This window comes from Syngnathoides biaculeatus, chromosome 23 (assembly GCF_019802595.1).
Source record: "Syngnathoides biaculeatus isolate LvHL_M chromosome 23, ASM1980259v1, whole genome shotgun sequence".
Lineage (NCBI taxonomy): Eukaryota > Metazoa > Chordata > Actinopteri > Syngnathiformes > Syngnathidae > Syngnathoides > Syngnathoides biaculeatus.
The window spans coordinates 7,277,012-7,298,075 of NC_084662.1; the positions used below are offsets into that span (position 1 = coordinate 7,277,012).

Consider the following 21,064-nt stretch of genomic DNA (forward strand, 5'->3'; position numbering starts at 1 on the left):
GTTAGGGTTTTCAATCTGTAGTTGGGGGTTCAAAGCAAGGTTTGTGGTGGAAAACCGAGGCTAAGACTTGGACGAGTTGTATTTCGGGTTTCACATGATGGTTTCAAGCCAAGGTTCGAATTTTAAGGCTCGCTCACCACCTTGAAAACTCAACACCAAACAATGGATCCAGTACTTTCGCATCGTATAGTCCGGGAATTCTCAACTCCTGTGACGGGACCCAAAAGTGGGTCACGGACCCATGTTGGGTGTTGGGGACAGCTAGCCAAGAAAATTATACGCACAACAGTTAATAACTGGCATATTCAGTAGATAAAAGGAGCAAAAACATCCAAAAAGGAGCCCTTCAAAACATCCGTCGTCGACCTTTACTGTTGACGTTGTGACCCGAGGCCTGCCCCCCGACCCCCCCGCCACCCCCTTTGTCACATCTGTCATCCAAATCTGTGCACGGCTGACACAAACGGAGACATTTTTGATGGCCAGCGCATCGGAAAGGCAAAACATCCAAACATCCAGATAAACTTGTTAGGCCCCCCCCCCCGAGCGTTTTTATCACGTCGGGGTCTTTACTGCCGAGCCTGTCGGAATGAGTGAAAGCGGCGCAGCCGGATTCAAAACGGCGTCAGAGACGCCCCGGGGGCTGCAGCGTGACGCCTAAATCGCGACGTGAACCACGCCTCCGGTTTCGAGACCGGGTGATGGCAACGCCTGGAGTTAGCGTTGCAAATTCGGCTTTTTTTTAGCATTGTCCCACAAAAGCTGTCATGCGCAAGACTGGACCGCTGCCAAGAGGGGCGCGGTGCCACCTCTGGAACTCGTCGCAGCTGTTGCACATTCGGTACTCTATGAATTTAAGTTTGGAGTTTTGTCACTGGCGTTGCCAGTTCGTTGCCTTGCGTTAGTGTTTTGCGTTCACTGCCAGTTGGATTCTCCACCACTGAGAGGAAGTGTAGTGTTGAGGTATCCTCGTGACAGCGATTCTGTGCCCTTTGTTCAATCCCGTCGCGTTGAGCTTGTTAGTACGCCCCATAGTCATCGGACCTCGCTGAATGTCTTTCTGGCTCCTGCCTAGCCTAGCGTTGTTGTGCCTCTGCCTCGTTTTGGACTGCTTTATGGTATCAACCCGCTTTCAAACTCAAACCACGCCTAACATCATGTCCTCGTCTTGGAGTCCTGCATTTGGGTCCCCCCCCCGCATCGTTGGTTCGTGATAACAGCTAGCTTGGGACGTTAATACTAACCCAAGTCTTGGTTTTAAACCCTAGTTTGAAACATCTAACTACATATTCAACCTCTCATTTTATATCCTAGCACATTTTTAAGATTAATTTGAAACAATTGTCTTGAAAATCAACTTTAAAACCGGACCTAAACCGGGCTTGTATATTTAAAGACAAAGCAAATATTTTTGAAATACATTATCCCAATTAGACGACAAATGCCGAACATGTGCAATGACAGAACTTTGCTAATTGTGGAGATGTAGCTTTAAACGGTTTTTGACCATTTTCAGTTTTGATTTTTTTGGGGGGGCGTGGCTGAAACTGCGACCCGTGACGCGTTTTGGAAACTGGCAGGAGTGGCGCCTCCCTCACTACCAAATAACTTGAGCATCTTTGTTCGCATCCGTGGCTGTCCAGCGCGATTGCGACCTCGCGTTAGCTAGCCAGCAAACTTGCCTACGTCCCGAAAATGCATCCACCTCAGCGGACTGTGGCTCCTTTAGAGCGCCTTGTTGTTGTCGTTATGTGACAGTGGCTCAAAGATGTAAGAATGTTTGAGTATTAGAACGATCCATGCATGCATTTTCTTAGCCGCTTATCCTCACAAGGGCCACGGGCCGTGCTGGAGCCAATCGCAGGGCACGTCGAGACAAACAGCCAATCGCACTCACAATCACACCTTGGGGCAATTTAGAGTGTCCGATTAATGTTGCATGTTTTTGGGATGTGGGAAGAAACCGGAGTGCCCACCCGGAGGAAACCCACGCGGGCACGTGAGAGCATGCAAACTCCACACAGGCGGGTCCGGAATTGAACCCGGGACCTCAGAACTGTGAGCCTATCAATTTTTCAGATGATCCACCCGTGTTAAAATGATACCTGACGTAATTTCATCCAGTTTTCTGGGTCAAGTATTTGATTGACAGTTTGAGTGGGTTGCGGTTTCACAATGAGAAAGATTTGATTTTTTTCATAAATTCTGTCCGATGCAAAGTTATTATATTGTACCGGGGTTGGGGAAAAAAATGTTTTCCAGCTGCGTTTTAACAGCTGCCAGGCAGGAGAAGAGAAAGGAGCTCAATCAGCAGCTAAAAAAAAAAAAAAAAAAATGACATCCACTTGCAAGATGGAAGGAAGCAGAGGAGCAGACGGAGCTTTACGGTAATTCGACGTGAAGGCTGCTTTAATAATACGGCGAGCGTAAATAAAAGAGCGCGCGAGTGCTTTTTGCGGGGCGTCCCGGGACTCGCCGGGCCCGCTGTCAGTTGCGGTCGCTCAGCCGGGCCCGCCCGATGCGCTGGGACGGCGCGAACGTCAAAGCCGATGACGTGAGAGCTTAATGGAGGGATGGCACGCAATTTCTAAATCATTTTTTGGGGAAATCCTTGAGCTTGATTCAAAGACGTCCGGGTGCAAGAAATGATCTGAAACAAAGTCAACTCCTGCATTTGCCCTTCAATATTGACAAATTCGCTGATAGGGAATCGTGATAAGTTTAAGTGCAATTTCCGGCCTACAGCACGCACCGGATTATAAATCTAACCCAGTACATTTGTAAAGGAAATACCATTTGGTACATACGTAAGCCGCACCTTCGTGAAGCTAGCTTAACATAGCAAGAACACGGTAGCACGAACGGGGATGGTTGGAAAAAAAAAAAAAACACGTTAGCAACACGGTAGCACAGCACGAAGAGAACCGGTTTAAAAAAAAAAAAACATATCTAAATCACTGAGATGCGTTAGTAACACCGGAAACTCGCTTGCGCGGCGGTTATGCGACGCTAACAGGGCTGGTTAAAAAAAACAAACAAAAAAAAAAAAACATACCGGTAAAAGTCACTGAGACACGGCAGTAACGCAGCACTAACACGCTAATGCTAGGATTACTGGCTGTGTGTTGAGTTATTTGGAGGAGGCAATAAATTTACACTTTTATCCAAACTGTGCACCGACTACGAAAGTACGACGCAGCGACTGTCAACTCCATTCTGAATTCGTAGTTTTACTGACAGTTTGCCGATCAAAATAAACATTTTCCTGTGAGTCAACCTGCTCAAAACCTAACAATTTTTTTTTTCCCCGAGGTGTTCCGGAATTGGTGTCCAACTCAAGGCCAGTTGCGGGGGCCAGATCCGGCACGGCAAATGAATTTATGTGGCCCGCGAAGCCACATCTAGACTGTCACTTTCTGTGATTCTTGTAAAAATCTGTACCAAAATTTCAAATTCATCATACCGTAATTTCCGGCCTAAAAGCCGCGACTTTTTTTCCCCACACGCTTTGAACCCTGCGGTTTATGCAGTGATGCGGCGCTAGCGTTAGCATTAGCACACTTGGTTATAAGCCTCGGTACACAGAAAGAGTTTAATGCTAGCTAGATAGCTAACCAGGTGCGCTCTGTAGGCCGGGAATTACGTTATATCGCATATGATAAAGTTGAGATATTTTTGTGTTATCTTGATTTCTGACTCCAAAACTACTTCATAAATTGATGTAAATACGATTGAATATTTTTGTTCCGCAGTCACAACGGCCCTCTGAGGGAAATGCGGCCCGCGAGAAAAACGAGTTTGACACCCGTTACACGAGAAAACTAACAAGCATCAACTTCAATATGAAGTCATCGCTTTATTAAGCATTTACTAATAAATAATCATCAAGCATCGTCTAATGCAAAGTAACGACTGTCAGGCTGATGCTTAATGCGCTCGCGACCCACCGGCGCGACAAAGCAAAACGGTACGTGAGGTTGCCGTAGCGATAGCGCATCTCCCGACGCAACGTGAAGGCACATCCGGTCTATTTTCCAGCCGCGGCAGCTGCGCCTCGCCGTATGTCGATCCCAGCTGCGTCGCCTCCGGTCCTATCAGTGTAATATTCACGACGTGGCCGTCTCACGCTCGCTCCGTGTCACGTTCCTTTGTTCCCGCTCATTACGGCGACGTCTTGAAAATGACGAGGTACAAGAGCCTCCATTTTTCTTTTTCCTCCCGTGAAGTAGCAGGAGGAGATTAAAAAAAAAAAAAAAAAAAAGGGGCAATGAAGAGATATTCGCCGTAATGCGGCTTTTGTCAGCCATCCGTCTTCCGAGTTTTTGCAGACGCGACGGATCCGTTTGTCGCGTTGTGGAGTGAAAGACTTTTTAAGCGGGAAATGGCCGCTGAATGCTTTCATGAGGACGATAACAAATCAGGGCAAGCAACGTCCCCGCTGGAGCGTCGGAGCGGTCGTCCGAGGGCCGTTAGCCGCTCCGCCTCGACGCCGGCCGGCCGGCCGGCCCTTCTTCAAACGGGACCGTTTAACGGCCGGGATCGGACGCTTGTCGCTCGTTGGGCCGAGTATATCGTCCCTCTTTGTGTTCATCTGTCAAAAGCAAGCGGCCAAATAGCAACCGTGCCCCGTCCAATTTCCTAGCCGCTTATCCTCATGAGGGTCGCGGGGAGTGCCGGAGGCTATCCCAGGGGTACACCCTGAACCGGTCGCCAGCCAATCGCAGGGCACATCGGGCCAAACGGACGCACTCGCAATCGCACCTCGGGGCAATTTAGAGTGTCCAATTAATGTTGCATGTTTTTGGGACGTGGGAAGAATGAAGCAATACAGTAAAAAAAAAAAAAAATAAATAAAACATGAAAAAAAAATGCAATTTTCAGGGATTAGTTTAAAATGAACCACGACAGGTTTGTTTTGTGAAAATTTGTAAATATTCAAATGACGAGCAACTTCACGATTGTAATACAACAGTCATTTTCGTTGAATGTCCATTTTTTTGTAATATTACCACCTCACAATTATGCCACTCATAAAATTGTCTATATTCTCGAGGAGTAATATATTTGTAAATTTAGCACTCGTAGAACTGCTGAAAAGTGTCTTCCTTCACTTACATGTATTCAAATAAAAATTCAAATTTGTCATTTTGTAGACGATGACGTAAATAATCCTGCGAGTTCTGCTAGACTATCCGTAGACCCGTTGACGCACCGTTTGTGTTGAAATGTATGCTGCCATCATGGCTAGCGATGCTATTTGTTAGCTCATCTATCGGGTTTTCCATTGTGCGTTAGCATTAAGCTAGCGGTTGTGATTCTCTTGGTTTGATGTTTACATTGACAGCAAATTTCAACCGGGACTGGCATTAAACACCTTGAATGCTCTTTTTTTGAAAAACTGTTGACCAGACCAAAAACCTGCTTGTTGTCACGTGACTTCAATTGAGTTGATTGCAAAGGCAGTTCTTGTATCTTGATTTTTTTGTGTGCACAAAAACAAAAACTAACTGAACGACATATCTTTGTATCTTTGAAAACTCCCTGGTTACAATAAAAATAAAAAATCAAAATCTCTGTCATAATAAATCATCCGACAATCGACAGAAGACGCAAGGGTGAGAAATCAAACGTTAGGTCACTCCCGTCTCCCCACGTAACGTTGTCCTCCTTCGTCCGTAAACGGATCAGGGCTAAAAGGGCGTGTTCGGACACGAGCCGTCCGTCGCGATCGCGTTGAATGATCAATGGCAAAAAGTAGTTCAAGTCGCCAACGGTCACCGCTTGGCAGCCCCCATTTGCGCCGGTCATTATCTCGGCCATTAGCCGGCGTATTAGCTACCGGAGGCGCATCGAAATCAGCGACATATAGACTTACCGATACCGATGCGCGCGAGGGCCGAGTCCATTAAGGCGCTACGATCAAATCATGCTGGAAATAGAAAACCGCTGGTGAAAATGAAGATATGCAAAACGGCCCGAAGTTGCTTTTAAAATGTCAATTCCGTGAGGGCGTGGACGCGAGGGAGAAGATGCAGTCAGGAAGGCGGACAGGATGTGATGGCCACAGGTAAAAACGGACGCCGAGTCCAAGGACGGACTTGGCAGGACCGCAGTGGAAAAGTAATCCGAGAGTCGTAACGATTTACGCTTGAACCGACATTTTTGGAGCAAGGGGAAAAGTCGATCAATTTTGATGCGAGACAAACTCGCTCAAGCAAGAATAAAGCTTTCAAAAGTCAATCTGGAGTTCAACACTTGTGTGCCAATGCTGCAGAATTTTCTGGAAAACACGGCGTGCTTAGTGCGTGACAACAATTTTGTCTTTGTCAAATGTTTTGGCAAAGGTGGTAATCAATCAATCAATCGAAATGACATATTTGGTGAGACTGCTGAGACAGTTCTAGACGGCGGTGAACCAAGTCAGTAGCGTGTACCTCCATCACAGTCTGGTTTGGGGCAAACTGGGACTGCGACGGACAATCAAAACCGCTGAACGGATCGGCGACGCCGCGCTAGCCACTATCGAGGACTCGCGCGCAACGCGAACTGGGTCCAGAGCGGGCAGGATCCATTCGGACCCTCCACATCCTGGCCGCCGGTTCTTCCGGCTCCTCCCGTCGGGAAAGCGCTACAGGATCGATGGAAGTCAAAAGTAGCGGGCATTCCAACAGTTTTTCCCCCTCTGGCAATGAAGTCGTTGTAAGATAAGCTTACACATTCCTCTGTCTCAATCATTTTATCCCGGTGCCGTGAGCTTCTGAGTCCACATTGAGCGAGAAGTCCGTGCTTTGGACCTAACAGTCATTAAATTCTTGATCAGCGGACCGACAATTTTTCCACCTTGCGCCATATCAGGACACTCACTCACGTCCTGCTGGTCCAATCGGTATTAGCAAAAGACCGCACAAGTCTTCATTTTCAGCTGCTCCCTTTGCACAATTGCACTGGTCTCAAGCAAGAACCGCAAACGGGTGGAAGAACTCCGTACAAGCTTAACACAATGTGGGACGTTAACACACTTATCGATGTAGATTTTACATCTTGCAAGTCTTATCACGACTAGTTCCTAGAAACAGAAATGTCTCTTGTTCTTGTTGCTATGTTGTCCTCGTCCTCGTCCTTGTTCTTTGTTCTGGATGAGTGTCGAACCAGGGCAGCAGCGACTGCCGGAGGAAAAAATTCCATGTGGGTTTTTACACACTTGGCCCGATTGTGATCATCATCACAAGGAAAAGAAACAAAAGCTCTGCTTTTAGTTTGTCACACACAAGTCGTGATTCATAATCACCACCCCGATGCTCACGTTGCTGGTAAATCTGATGCGGTGCAAAGGAACCCTGGAGGCAAAATTTTAGCCACTCTTCAATTTGTGTATTGTGTATACCGTTTCCATGTCCCTAGAGCTAGCTTCTGGAACCGGGATCGGATCGCCAAGGTCAAGGTCCTTTGGACACCGCCCAGTTCACATCGCACCCGACCCCTATGGCCCCTCTCACACGTGGTGAGCCCATGTTACCCTTTCGGGCCGTGCCAGTCCGGCTACCAGGCGCTCGCCTTCGAGCCCCACCTCCAGGGCTGGCTCCAGGAGTTGGGGGACCGGTGACCCGCGTCCGGGGAAGGGAAACCAAGTTCCAATTGTTGTACTCATCATAGGGGTTTTGGAGTCGTAGTTTGTCTGGTCCCTCACTTAGGACCTTCTTGCCAGGGGTGACCCTACCAGGTGCATGAAACCCCAGACAACTTAGCTCCTGGAATCGTCAGGACACACAAACCCCTCCACCACGGTCATCCGGGAGGGGCTCAGTGTCAAGCCACTGCTCCTCCGCGTTGAGAGGAGCCAGTTGAGGTGGCTGGGGCATCTGATCCCTCCCTGGTGAGGTGTTCCGGGCACGTCCCACCAGAAACACACCCCGAGGAAAACCCAGGACACACTGGAGAGATTATGTCTCTCGTCTGGCCTGGGAACATTTCGGGAACGCTCCGCAAGAGCTGGAAAAAGTGGCTGGGGAAAGGGAAGTCTGGGTATCCCTGCTGAAGCTACTTCCCCCGCGACTCGACCCGGAGGCGGTAGAAAATGAATGGACGGTGTGTGTGTATATCATAAATGTCTGATAAAGACAACTAGACAGCGGCTTCTCGTAACCCTAAACTCAAATTAATTAAACGCCGTTCGACTTCAATCCGCCTCCTGCGGGTGTTGCGCAGGGCACTACGGAACAGGTAGGGGGCAGCAGCCTCTTCGACTTGATGACGTTTTTTGTTTGGTGGTGTGCCAAAAGATTTGTCTTTAATGTAAAATATGCGCCTTGCTTCAATAACGGTCAAGAAAGAACGACTGGTCTCTTGGGTGTATGTGGCGCATCGAGACACCCCCCCCCCCGAAAAAAACAAAATTGACTTAGTTGTTTAATTTCACACTTGATGGGTGGGCAGGCACTCCAGAGGCATAACTATTTGTTTACAAGCACTTAAAAAGCCAATCTTGCGTAATATGTCCCCTTTAAAGGGTTCCCGACGAGTAACGACCGCCAAGGGAGTCTCGTTGAGAAGGACGGCGTTGCCGTGCGGTTGTTTACTGGGGGCCCAACGTGATGAGACAATTTGATGCGAGCCGGTAAACGGACGCAGCGTCATCTCCGACGCGTGAAAAAACAAAAACCAAAAAAAAAAAAACAACTCTGACCTTAAAGGGATATACGTTAAGATGAGCCGGACTTCAAAGGGTGACGGCTCATCCGCGTGGATTATTTGTCACGTCCGGCCGACTCCGTTTGTTTTTGTTCCCCCCCGCCCCACCCCGGTCGACACTGACGCAAGGTTGTCGGCTCCGCAGTACCTTGATGGTTCTACGCTTTTCCGTCAAGAGCGATACCTCGCGGCGCTAATGCGTCGCCCGTCCTTGAGTCGCGGATTCAAATGACGGCCATTTTCTACCTCTACATCGCAGCTGGAGAGCGCTTTTTAACACGACGCGACTAAACCAAACACGCAAGCGGGGGAGAACAAAAGACATTTCAAAACTTGCGCCTCTGCTCTTCACAACCGTGCTTTGATTTATTTACCTCTTTTTCTTGCTTCTACACTTCCCGTCCGTGTATGAGTGTGCTTGCCGCCGGCAACAAAGTCTTTGGCGCATTTGTACGCACACCAGACTTGGTTTCTCTCCCTTGCTCCGGGACACTCGAGTGTGTAGGTTGTGATAAATGACAACCACAACGAAGGCTCACGCGACTTCGACGAAACGGCGGCGCTAGCAATAACCAGATGGCATTAGCACTGCGGACAACCTGACGTCAGCCACGGCTGCTCCGTCGGTAGTGGGACCGATTCATCGTGGAGCGTCGCTATAAAACTGTGGCCTCTGTTTTTGTGACAGGTAATCCAGTCCTGGACCTGGCATAACGCTGCGGGTTAGAAACATCCATCCATCCATTTTATACCGCTTCTCCGGGTCGGGTCGCGGGGGAAGTGGCTTCAGCAGGGATACCAAGATTTCCCTTTCCCCAGCCACTTCTTTCAGCTCTTCCGGATGGATCCCGAGGCGTTCCCAGGCCATCCGAGAGACATAGTCTCTCCAGCGTGTCCTGGGTCGTCCTCGGGGTCTCTTTCCGGTGGGAAATGCCCGGAACACCTCACTAGGGAGGCGTCCGGATAAGATGCCCCAGCCACCTCATCTGGTTCAATGGGTCGACACTGAGCCCCTACCGGATGACCGGGCTTCTCACCCGTTCTCTCAGGGAGAGCCCGGACACCCTGCGGAGGAAGCTCACTTCAACCGTTTGGATGTAAAGACGTGCATTTAAAAGTGAGACGTCTACATGGGTGTGGTCATGTTAACAGACAATTTCCATCTTGTCCAATCGAAGCGGCTTCTCTCATTTCCATTAAATTCGGTGAGAGAGGGGCACACTGATTGGCGGTGAGATGGCAGGCAAAGAAACGCGTTATCTCAAATTCGGGAGGTAGAAGAGTGCAAAGTATACTCAGACGGAACCGCAAGCTGAGCCAAACGGACAGACGTAGACCAGCAAATTTGGCAAGCAAGGAGTCCGCACCATGACGTGAGCTCTTAGAGTGCACCCCCCCCCCCCCCCCGTGTTGTCAGTGGAATGATTTCTACAGTGATTCAGAGGGTTTGTTACCAATTTCGCATATTTCAGAATTAAATATGCCTGATCCAAAAAAAAAAAAAAAAAAAAACCATATCCGCAGGGCTCGCACACGCGTCAACCTGTGCCCTGACCAAATTCACCAAAACCACCTCAGACCAGCAGTTTTTCCTAATGTGCCAAACGTTTGACGTCTTAGCAGACCTATGTGTTTTACAATAAATTCGCACCCCCCCCCCCCCAGCGCATGCCTTCAATTGGTTGTTTTTCCTCGGACGCTGTGTTTTCTTTAGTTGATCATATTAGGCGTAGAAGATTTTTTCCACAGATCATCTCACTATGGTACAACTTTGAAGTCACCCTGCCAATTTTAACAAATATGATCAACACATTTTTTAATTGCAAATTATGTTTTCATCAAGGTGTAAAAACATAAGTGCAACATTTTGTGCGTTTTAGGCGCTCAGCGCGATTGGCGAGCCGCAGAGGACCCAAAGCCGCCGAGGGGGAAGACGAGGCACGCGGCACAATCTTTACAAACTCATTGTTGGCTCCATTTATTAATGTGAATTATTCATGGCACAAATCTGAATGGGATTGTGAGCAGCGCTTTGTATTTGGATTTGAAAAGGACAAAACAAGCAGACACATTTTTCTTTTTTTCTCCCCTCCCCCGCATGGCTGCAGCTCCGCAGCTTTACCACCGGGGCCGCGGCACCATCTGGCCGAGCCTTGCTAGCGTTCAACGGTCTGTTGTTTGACTTTACGGTCAACTTTATGTTTACGTTAAGTCTTGACTCGGTGTATACATATTCCGTGCGTGCGTGTCGGCCTCAGTCAGCAGAATGCACATATGGCGCCATTAATATGAGCGCACTGCTAACACAGCAAGCGCGGTCGGTGCCAATTCACGTGCACAAATGGTCCCGATCCAATACGCAACATCCGTGTATGAACGTGTAATTACTATTGTGTTAATCATCTCCATGTTTATTATGACAATGAATATAACGATGGCGTGTATTATGATGATTCATATTGCTATGATCATGTCTAGTGTGCAACAACAATGTACTGTATATTGCAACAATATGATTACTACATGACAATGTATAGTTTATGATTATGATGTGCAGCTAACGCATGGATAACGATATACTGTAAATGTATTAGTATCGTGTACTATGATGTGTATATTATGACAATATATACTACAATAGAGATTACATTGATGTACAGTATCTTGTATAATACAATGTAAATTATGTCAAACTATAGTACAGCAGTAAATATTTACATTGTATGTTAAGAAAATGTGTATTACATTGATTTATATTGTTTCAACATCCAGTTATGTCGGGATACAATATGCCAATCTATATTATGTCAAGAGATATTAACATATATGTATTTAAATACAATGTATACTCCACAAATGTACAGTATATTACAACCAGGGATGAGAATTGATTAGAACTTTGTTATTCCATGATCGAAACTACTTATTGGGGAAAATATATATATATATTCTGTCCTCCTCGCCCAATCGTGGCCAGGAATGCGTCGCTTTAAGCGGCCTCACCGACAACCGGGCCCTGATCAAGTTCTTCTTGATCCGTTTCTTCTTTTTGCTCCCAAAATGACTCATTTTTTTTTATTTCTACCGTTAATTACAACGTCGTGAATTATGCAAGGTGACACCATATATTATAATGTGTATTCTGATGAGCTATGTTATGATGATATATCTTCCAGTTGTGTATATTACATCACATGTGCATATTACACTTTATATTTTAGATTAAGACGTCTATTACGCCACAGTATATCACAGCAATCTAAAAGCCACAAATATGTTATACATTACGATGATGCGATATATTAGGTACGATGGGACATTATCCTTCCTATTTAGAGTCCTGCAGTCTGGCCTGTGAAATAAACAAATGTGTGTCCATCTCTCTCCAAATATGGGGTCAAATTAAACCGCAAACTCCCAAAAAAAAAAAATGGACCATCTGTGTCCCGAGACATAAAACAAAGCGTCCAGAACCGAAACCAGGCCTTGGAAGGCAACCCGGGGAGGAGTCGGCTCGCTTCAAAAAGTGAATTAACCAACACAAATTGTGATTAGTTTGGCTCCATTTGTGGGGAATGCGAGTCCGCCGGTGCTGTTTTTTTTTTTTTTTTTTTTGGCCTCATTTAGGTGGATTAAAAACAATATAAATTGACCTTTGGAGAAAGCGCCTTGCGTTGAACTATGAATTATTGAAAGTGCAAATAAATGCGATGTGTAATGTACTGCACGTCACAACATAACAACAAGATAACGGCATTATTACAACAAGGGAGAGGACTGAGAAAGAGTTGAAAGTTCCAGTTTTCGAGTCACGAACCCTCAGGCTGCTGTGTGTGTGTTTTAATATTTAGAAAAAAGTAAAATCCTACATCGAAAATGGAAGCACCGTTGACACATTCCAGCCTACAAAAAAATGCAGTTCTTTAATACAACTTCTACAATACTGTACTTTATTTATGGCATTTCTGCATGTTTTTATAAATATAAATAAATCAAACCATCGGGGGCTGTAAAAATAAATAACATGTTACAATTTTTGCCCGCTATTTCTGACACGAGGGCAAGAGTTCACAGACATATGGATAACCCTATTTATTTCTCAGGACAATGCACGATTGTTAGTCTCAGTTTTCACAGAGGATAAGGAATATACGTCAGTCATGCCCGCAGATAGAAAAGTTTGTTTGTTTGTAATTCTGAGTGTACCCCTTTAAGATCGGAAGGGGGCGGTGTCAGGTAAACTAGGAAGTAGAAGGAGACCTTGTGCTTCCGTCAGGCTGTGGTTCACTGGGCTGGATCGGTTTTCACGTGCACTGAGCTCATTTTACAACTTTGCCCTCACGCTTTGATCCAATTTAACAAAACTTCACAAAAGGGGCTCCCCAAAATGGCCGCTTCACACTAAAATGGCGAACTTCCTGTCACTTCGGGAGTTTGACTTCTACAGAAAAAAAAAAAAAAAAAAGGGTTCATGTTGAACTCAGCTGGGATAGGCTGCAGCACTCCCCTCGACCCTTGTGAGGATAAGCGGCTAAGAAAATGGCTGGACGGATATTATTATACACGCTGTTTGGATTGCCTCACCGCTTGTGTTCATGTGTCACTTTTAAAGGATTTTTTTTCAGGATGTAGATGAACTGATTGAAAGCATTTTCAAAATTTTTTAGACGATTGACGATTTCCGGACGTATCGCTTCCCAAGAGTTTGGGACGAAAGACGCGCATTGTCTTGTATGAGATAAACCGAGCAAAAATAAGGGACGGCGGGGGTACGGCGCGAGTCGGCGTCTGCCAGCTGCGCTCGGCGCCACCTCTCTAATCCGGCCCAGAACAGCCGGAGGCTTTCGGGCGCAATATCGCATTTTCATAATGAGAGCCAATGAGCCGGAAATCCCCGCCGGTGCACTTCGACACGAGCACACGAGGCCAACGTCGCCCGGCGTTTCACTTCCTTCTAAATGGGAGGAAGATGACGCTTTGCTTCCATCTGAGAACATAACGTTGATCCGTAAACATTCGTGACGTTTGAATTTATACTACAAAGTCCTTTTAACCGACAATATTTCGCTTCTGCTGGGTGTAAAAACTCGAGAAAAATGGAGGGAAAATGTCAAAGGTTGCAAAATGTCTTGAAATTTTTATATATAGAATATTGAGCCAATATTTCCAAGCACTAACGAAGGAGGAGTTCAATATCAAACATTTTTCTCTGTGGAAGTCAAACTCCAAAAGTGACGGGAAGTTCGCCATTTTACAGAGCACATTTTGTGAAGTTTTGTTAAATTTGATCAAAGGGTGAGAGTGAAGTCGTAAAAGGAGTATGAAATAATTACTTTTTGGTAATCATACTTCGATAATTTGCTGTCATTATTAATCTAGGCAATCTTGAACAATTTTAGGAATGCATCAATTACTTTTTAGTGATTTTCGCATCAGGGTTCCGTCCCGAGCCCATGTGAATTGTCATTTTATGCTCTCTTTTTTAACCATGGCAGAGCTTTTTGCTTGAATTCTCAGTAAATAAAAATTTTAAAAAAAAGACTAATATTTGAATTTGTGCACCTGTTCATCCAAATGTAGTCTTGTTTTGCTTGGTCGGAGTTTTCTGGACAAACAAGACTCTTTTCCCACCTGCTGCGATCCATCTCAGCACCACCACGCCCCCGTAATTCGGTCTCCCCGGGTGACAATAAATGGCGACAGACCTTCACTTCAGCTCAACTGGCTGCCACCAAAAGTGCGAGAGGGAGGGAAGCAAGTAGAAGACGGCGGATGACAAAAGAGATGGCAGGAATGTGACGGGAAGACGGAACAAAGTCGTGATTGAGTAGGATTTGGGCTGTGACGGGTCGCGGGGAATTGAGCGCGAAGGCCCTTTACACTTGAGAAAATCTCTCAAATGTGCAAGTTTTTCCCCCCAGACGCAGAATTCAAAAGTTGCGACTTGACTCAGGACTTGCCTGACTGACTGCCGACCAGTCCGGGGTGTAAGTCCAGCTTTCGCCCAAAGTTAGCTGGGATAGTTCTCCAGCATACCCGTGACCCTTGTGAGGATACGAGACTTGAAAATGGATGGACGGACTTCAGACTGACTTGTGACTTACAAACCAACGACTTGGTCGAGAGTCACTTTTCTTGAAATGACGCCGTTTTATTGCCGACCCCGAAACCAACGCAAGTGTGAACGGGGCGATTGCGACGATTTATTCCCGCGGCGAGCAAGCATCGCTCTGTGAACGTGAATGAAACTTGGTTTGTCTCCGCAATGACCTATCGGGGGGGGGGGGGGGGGGTTTCCGCCCCCTCCCACTATTCCACGTCGAGACAAGCAGAGGATCGTGGGGAATGAATAGCGATCTACGTTTGGTTTTTCACGTGCCAGGAGGGGAGCATTAACCTCTATTCATCTGCCGATTGGCCGCCGTGACGCCGGATCGATGCGGCTGTTTTTAACCCGCCCGGCAGCCTCGGCGAGAAGCCTTCTAAGTATTGACGAGTAATCCCACCGGCTTCGGGGTGGACAGGAAGACGCTTTGAGTCGCCCCCAAATGTGAACGGTGGCAAAAAATCTCCACACCGCAAGTGCTTCCAAAAAAATCCAAAGGAAATTGTGCTTGTTGTGATGGATCTTAAGCGTCCAAATCGCGGCACGGCAATTTATTCATTCCTCGGGCGTTCGGCAAGCCGAAACCCCTGAAGTCGTAGACGCCGATGTGAATATTTGGGTTTTTTTTTAAGCATCAGGTTTTTATAGTTGAGATACATTTGCGGAACTGACAACAGTCTTTCTAAAGAATTGCCCAAAACACCCGTTTTTCTCGTCACTCTACATCAGGGGTGTCAAATTCATTTTTAGCATGGCCCACATTGTAGTTATGGTTTCTGTCAGAATCAGAGTCATCTTTAACGGCCAAGTGTGTAAAAACACACGAGGAATTTTTCTCCGGCAGTCGGCGCTGCCCTGGTACAACATTCAGAACCAAGAACAACGAACGAGAAACATTTCTGATGATAGGAAGTATTCCTTATAAGACATGCAGGGTGTAAAATCTATTTAGAAAAGTGTGTCGACACCATCAAAAGCTTGAATTGACCCATCATATTTACGCATTCAATTCAGGAACCAGTTTTGGAATCAAGGCTAATGGGTTTTTCGACTATTGTTGACATTTTGCTAACATAATATGACAATTGGAGATTTTGGTACAGATTTGAACAAAAATCATGGAAGTTGATGTGCAAGATTCGGCTGGGCGGGCCGCATGAAATCGTACGGCGGGCCGGATCTGGGCCCCCGGGCCTTGAGTTTGACGCCAGTGCTTTACATGAGCGCATTTTGTTTATCGCTACCTCGCTAACCAGTAATGGCGTGATTTGCTGTATTCAGACATCCAAACGAACAAAAACCAAAGTGGCAAACAAAATTACGAGTTCGATGAAAACAGACTCGCGCCTAATGCTGAAGCGAACATAATGGGGGCTCGAAAACAACACCCTGGTGCGCGCCGTCACAGCAAGAATCCAGTTGTGACTTTCCCTAACCGTCCCTTGTGCTTCTTCTTCCCCCGCCACCCCGACGCTTCCTCCCACGTCTTGTAATGTTTCATTACGTCGGCGGCGTCAAAGTTGTTTGAAAAAGTGTCGTCTTCTCCCGCCGCCGGGAAAGTGCCGCTCTGTTATTATCCCTGGTGGTGCTCTTCATCGGCGCTCGCATCAAAAGATGCACTTAGACGGCAGCCAAAGCTTTTTCCACGCTTTCCCTCGGCTTGGCGGGCGAGGACGAGCGAGCGTGACGGCAGACGAGGGAACGAAGCGGAGGATGAGGAGGAGAAAGGATGCGGGGGGGACGGCGTGAGGGGCGAGCGACCCGCCGCCCGCGTGACCATCGCTGACATTTGCTTTTATTTACGGACGTGACAGCAGCTGCGCGTGCCGGAATCAATCTTCAAGTCGTCCTCTCCCACTTAATAATTGGGTCATTTTTTTAGGTGTCGGCACGATCCTCCGGTACTGGGGGACAAATGCGGGACTTCGAGGCAGAGGCATGATGTTCAATCTGGTCTATTCCAGAAACGGTGTAGCAGTCCGACAAAGGCAAATGCTAGGCGGGATCCAAAAGTTATGCAGCAATGTCCCGACAGGACAGGATCAAACTATGACCAGGGTTGCTCTAACTTACGCGTAGAAGCGGAGAGTCCCACAGGCAGTGAATGCAACTCACAAACACAAAGCAACGAACTGGCAAATGCCAGTGACAAAAACTCCCATTTAAAAGCCAGTCTCATTACAGTCTGAAATGTGAAACAGCAGCGACCGGTGACACCTGCCAGAGAAGCGGCCTGGCCACGCCCCTCTTGGCAGTGGCGATGCCTTGCTCATGACAGGAGGAGGAGAAAGGAACCCCCCCCCACCACCACCACCACCACCACCACCACCACCTCCCACCGGTGTCTGGGCACCCCTGAAGTAATTACTTCCCGAGTAGGCTAACATCCTGTCGCGGAGTCTGTTGTTAATTAGAAATGGTCCGCATATCATCTAAATATTGCTCAAAACAATTGGGTAATATTGCTCCGCTTACTTCACTTTGATGGTGAGATTTTCTCTTCTTCGAAAAGGGCTTCCGTGTCAGGAGGGGCGTCGGAAAAATCCGAAAATCTCTCTTGTTCCGTCTCCCGCAGCAGGTTCGACTCCGCGTTTTCTACGGCCAACGTCCCAGCGTGATGTCTGCCGATGACGTTGCAGGCAATATGGCCGCCACTGGGACGTCGAGTGAGACTTTTGCAACTCTGCGCTTTTTTTTCCCCACCGTACAGACATTGAAGTGAATAGTACGTGTAGTTTTCATAACAATATCTATTTGAAAATGTATATACAGCTGTCAGTGGCCCTTTAAATGTCACTTTGTAAAGAGTCAAAATGACTTCAAGGCGTCCCCATTTCACCCCTGAAAAAGTTGAGCTCTTCCTTCGAAATTCATATTTCATTGAGCAGATGTCGTCGGTCACGCTTTCACACTTTTTAAAATATAATTAGCTACTGGCAGACAATGTACACGCGCAAGCTTGCTGACAGGGATGGACGACGATGGCTGCTTTGAAGAAATTGCAGACTCCCGTTTAAAAATGTTGCGGTACCCGTAAAACCAGCTCCGTCCACCGCGTCAGACGTTGCTTTCAATTCTCCCCGTCTCGCCTCAATCCGACGAGCGACGGCGGACATCATTCCCGTCCGTTGACTGTTTCTTTGATTTCAAAGTGCCACGCCAACAATGATGATGATGATAATAATAATAATCATCATACGGCAACAACACCGAAAAGGGGGGTTTTGTTACTAAAAGCCAGCGAGTGTGAAATTGGGATCCACTTTCACGATAAAAAGCTATCAGGCCGCGAGAGGGAATGTGCTAATTACTGGTAGTGAAGGAGCCTCTTCAGCGCTGGTGTTCATTCGCGCCTGCTATTGATTAGCCAGCCCCTCGCCGTTCGCGTCGCTCTTTTATTTTTCCGCCAAACTCATTTGACGAGCCACGGCCGAGAATAAAGCCGTTTACTCTTCCGCCATTAGGAACACGGACGTGCGAATGCGCTTTTGTGTCGTTTGCGGCGGCTTTGCGGCTCCCGTTTGGCGACACCGTCGGCCGCGTACGTTTTCATTCGGTTTACGGATAACATTGAGAGCGAGGTGGTGTACTTGTGAGGATCGTTGCCATTCGGACCATCGGGGGGCTGCGTTAAAAAAAAAAAAAAAAAAAAAGATAGAAAAAAGTCGTCCTTACTTTGCGTATTCTTGGTTGTCGTGATCGCAGCGGGAGTCTTTGTGCTTCTCCCAGTCCCTGCCGTGCTTGCAGGTGGTCAGCAGGACGACGTCGTCCCCGTTGTGGATGTGGTACAAAGCGTTCCGGGTCTCGGAGCCGATCCCCGTCAGGTAGCGCTTCCCTTTGAAGACCAGCAGGTAGCGCCTGGAGGGGGAGGGGGAGGGGGAGGGTGGCGCGTCCCGGCCCCCCGCTTTGAGCGGGTGTTCTTTGGAGAACAAGGGGATGGAAATGTCAAAGTTGGGTCGGAAGTTGGCCACGTCGGCGCTGGCCTTGGCCAGTATGGCCTGGCCCACTTCGAAGCCCAGATCTTCCGTGTAGTCCGGCCAGGTCCCTGAGTAGAGGTTAAAAATCAAGTGGTTCCTGCCGTCGTTCCACGTGGGCAAACTCTGGATGCGCGTCCTGGCGTTCTGGACAAACTGGGTCGACAGACGGTCCCTGTCCAAGGTGTCCACCGCCAGGACGAACAGGCAGGCCTGCAGGGGGTTCGCCGTGTGGAAGCGAGACTCCTGGATGGAGGACAAAATCTTGCGGTAGGTGGCGGAGACCTCGTCGCCCCTCTGCGACGGGTAGACGTAGACGCCGAAGTCCGACTGACAGCGGGCGAAGTCGAAGCAGGTTTCCATCCGGCAGCGTTTGTTCTTGTAGAGGTTGTCGCGGACCGAGCGCCGTTCTCTGGGCGAGCTGTGCTGGTGGTGGACCTGAGGACCGTCCTCCTGAAAAGCACGCGAGAAGACACCTTCAGGGACGCATTTCACTACGCGTTCACCGACACGTATGAACCCGTCTAAGCTCGTCGGTACGGCACATCTTTATCAAGGATTAAGAATACGTGACTGTCTGTAGCACTGACGCTACTTAGCGCTCGCATTAAGCTAGCAGACCGGACGGGTTGTTTTGCAAACACAAGGCGTGAATCTTCTCCTTTTAGTTTGTAAACTGCAGCTGGGAGAGACAATAAACAGTTTGAACACTTTAGTGCACTATTTGCCAGGAGCTCGCTGCCACCGTACAGCATTTCTCTCGAGTGTGCGCTCGCAAGTCAGAAAGCAGAAAGTAAGCGGATCTCAAGGCATCCCTGGAGTCGGTCCCGAGGATACTTGAGGTTCTGTGCGACTTTACAGAATGGACCAAATATCCTTTTTCAGCTGAACTTGAGTGGACCCTTCTGTCGAATTGAATGCACACGTTCTTCAAGTGTTCTGATATTTTTGCACAAATTGCTGCTGAGCGTCAAAATTCACAACATTTGTCCGACACAATTGAATGTTTATTGTTCTTCGCTCGTTAGTTTTTTTGTTGCTCTTTTCAGTACTCAACGTGAATTTTGTACCGGGGCGACTCAAATTGCCGGAGACAAAATTCCTTGTGTGTGGTTAGATATTCGGCCAACAAAGCCGATTCTGGTTTTTCATCGATATTTCCAAGAGTGTCCATGTCTGTGCCTTTCTGTGACTCTTCCGGTTTCCCTCTTGTAACCTTCAATCTCCGTTCAACTGTACCTCCTGCTCCCCACCCTCCAGGTAAGGCTCCAGCAGCCGGGTCAACTCGGTCCAGCCCCCGGGTCGCTTGGACGGGCCCCCGTGAGGCGCCGGCCCGGGCCCGGCCGGGTCCGCTTCCTGTCTCCGGCTGTACGGTCGGTCCCGGTAGTAGTCGGGGTACTGGGGCAACTGGCGGCGGCGGTACCAGCGCTGGTGCTGTTGCTGCTCAAAGTTGGCGATTTGCAGAGCCCACATGTAGACCAGGAAGAGAAGCGCAACCCCCACAGACACGAGCAGGTACCGCTTCTTGGCCTGCATGTGTGCTGTGGGGGAGGGGGGAGAAGAGGCGGCGGAGGAGGGTGGGGTCGGATTGGATCTTATGAGGATAGGGAGCGGAGGAGGGGAGGTAAGATCAGGTCAGGTGGACCCACTGGGATGCCGCCCTCGCCGCACCATGGCATTCTGGGATTTGGAGTCACTAAAGATGGGGGGGGGGGGGGAAAAATCAATACCGTAAAAAAAAAAAATCACAACAGGTCACCAACGAACACCACATATCTAAATCGTCGTTTATGCGTCCAAATGGAATATTTTGTTCTGCTCGTATCACAACTTTGAAATTGTTCTAATCTCTGGATCGCTTGTGGTGGTTTATGAGCATATATTTACCATGTCATGTAAATTTTATGTATGGAATTTGCTCACCTGCTTTACCTAAATGTACAGTCACTGTGTAATAATGGTACACCCCCCCCCCCCCCAAAAAAACAAAATATCTTTTTGCACTATTTTGCACAGGTTTCTAATATTTTGGCTCGAAATATTTGAAAGCGCTCCGTGAGAACTCGAGGCACAAAACCAAACACTGCTGTCGTGGTTCAAACTTCATACCACTTTATTTTTTTAAATAGTTATACTTTTATATGACACTATTGGGAATTGTTTCTACATGGACTGCCGTTTTATGTATTTTGACATTTGGCTTCACGTGCCAAATCCTAATGTAAAAAAAATTAAATAAAATAAAATAAAGCTGTCAGTGTGAACTAAAAGACAATAATCAACACTTTTTGATTCA

General features: G+C 47.6%; 1 protein-coding gene across 1 annotated transcript in view; it reads right to left on the reverse strand.

The window, feature by feature from the left end:
* Positions 1 to 21,064, reverse strand: part of LOC133496678 (exostosin-1) — an 80,566-nt gene that overhangs the window by 51,095 nt on the left and 8,407 nt on the right. The window contains exons 5-6 of the mRNA XM_061812530.1: positions 20,008 to 20,464; positions 18,470 to 19,221 (exon numbers count right to left, since the gene is read on the reverse strand). Coding sequence (XP_061668514.1) covers positions 18,470 to 19,221; positions 20,008 to 20,304 — 1,049 coding nt within the window. The 5' untranslated portion in view covers positions 20,305 to 20,464. The remainder of the gene's footprint in view (positions 1 to 18,469; positions 19,222 to 20,007; positions 20,465 to 21,064) is intronic.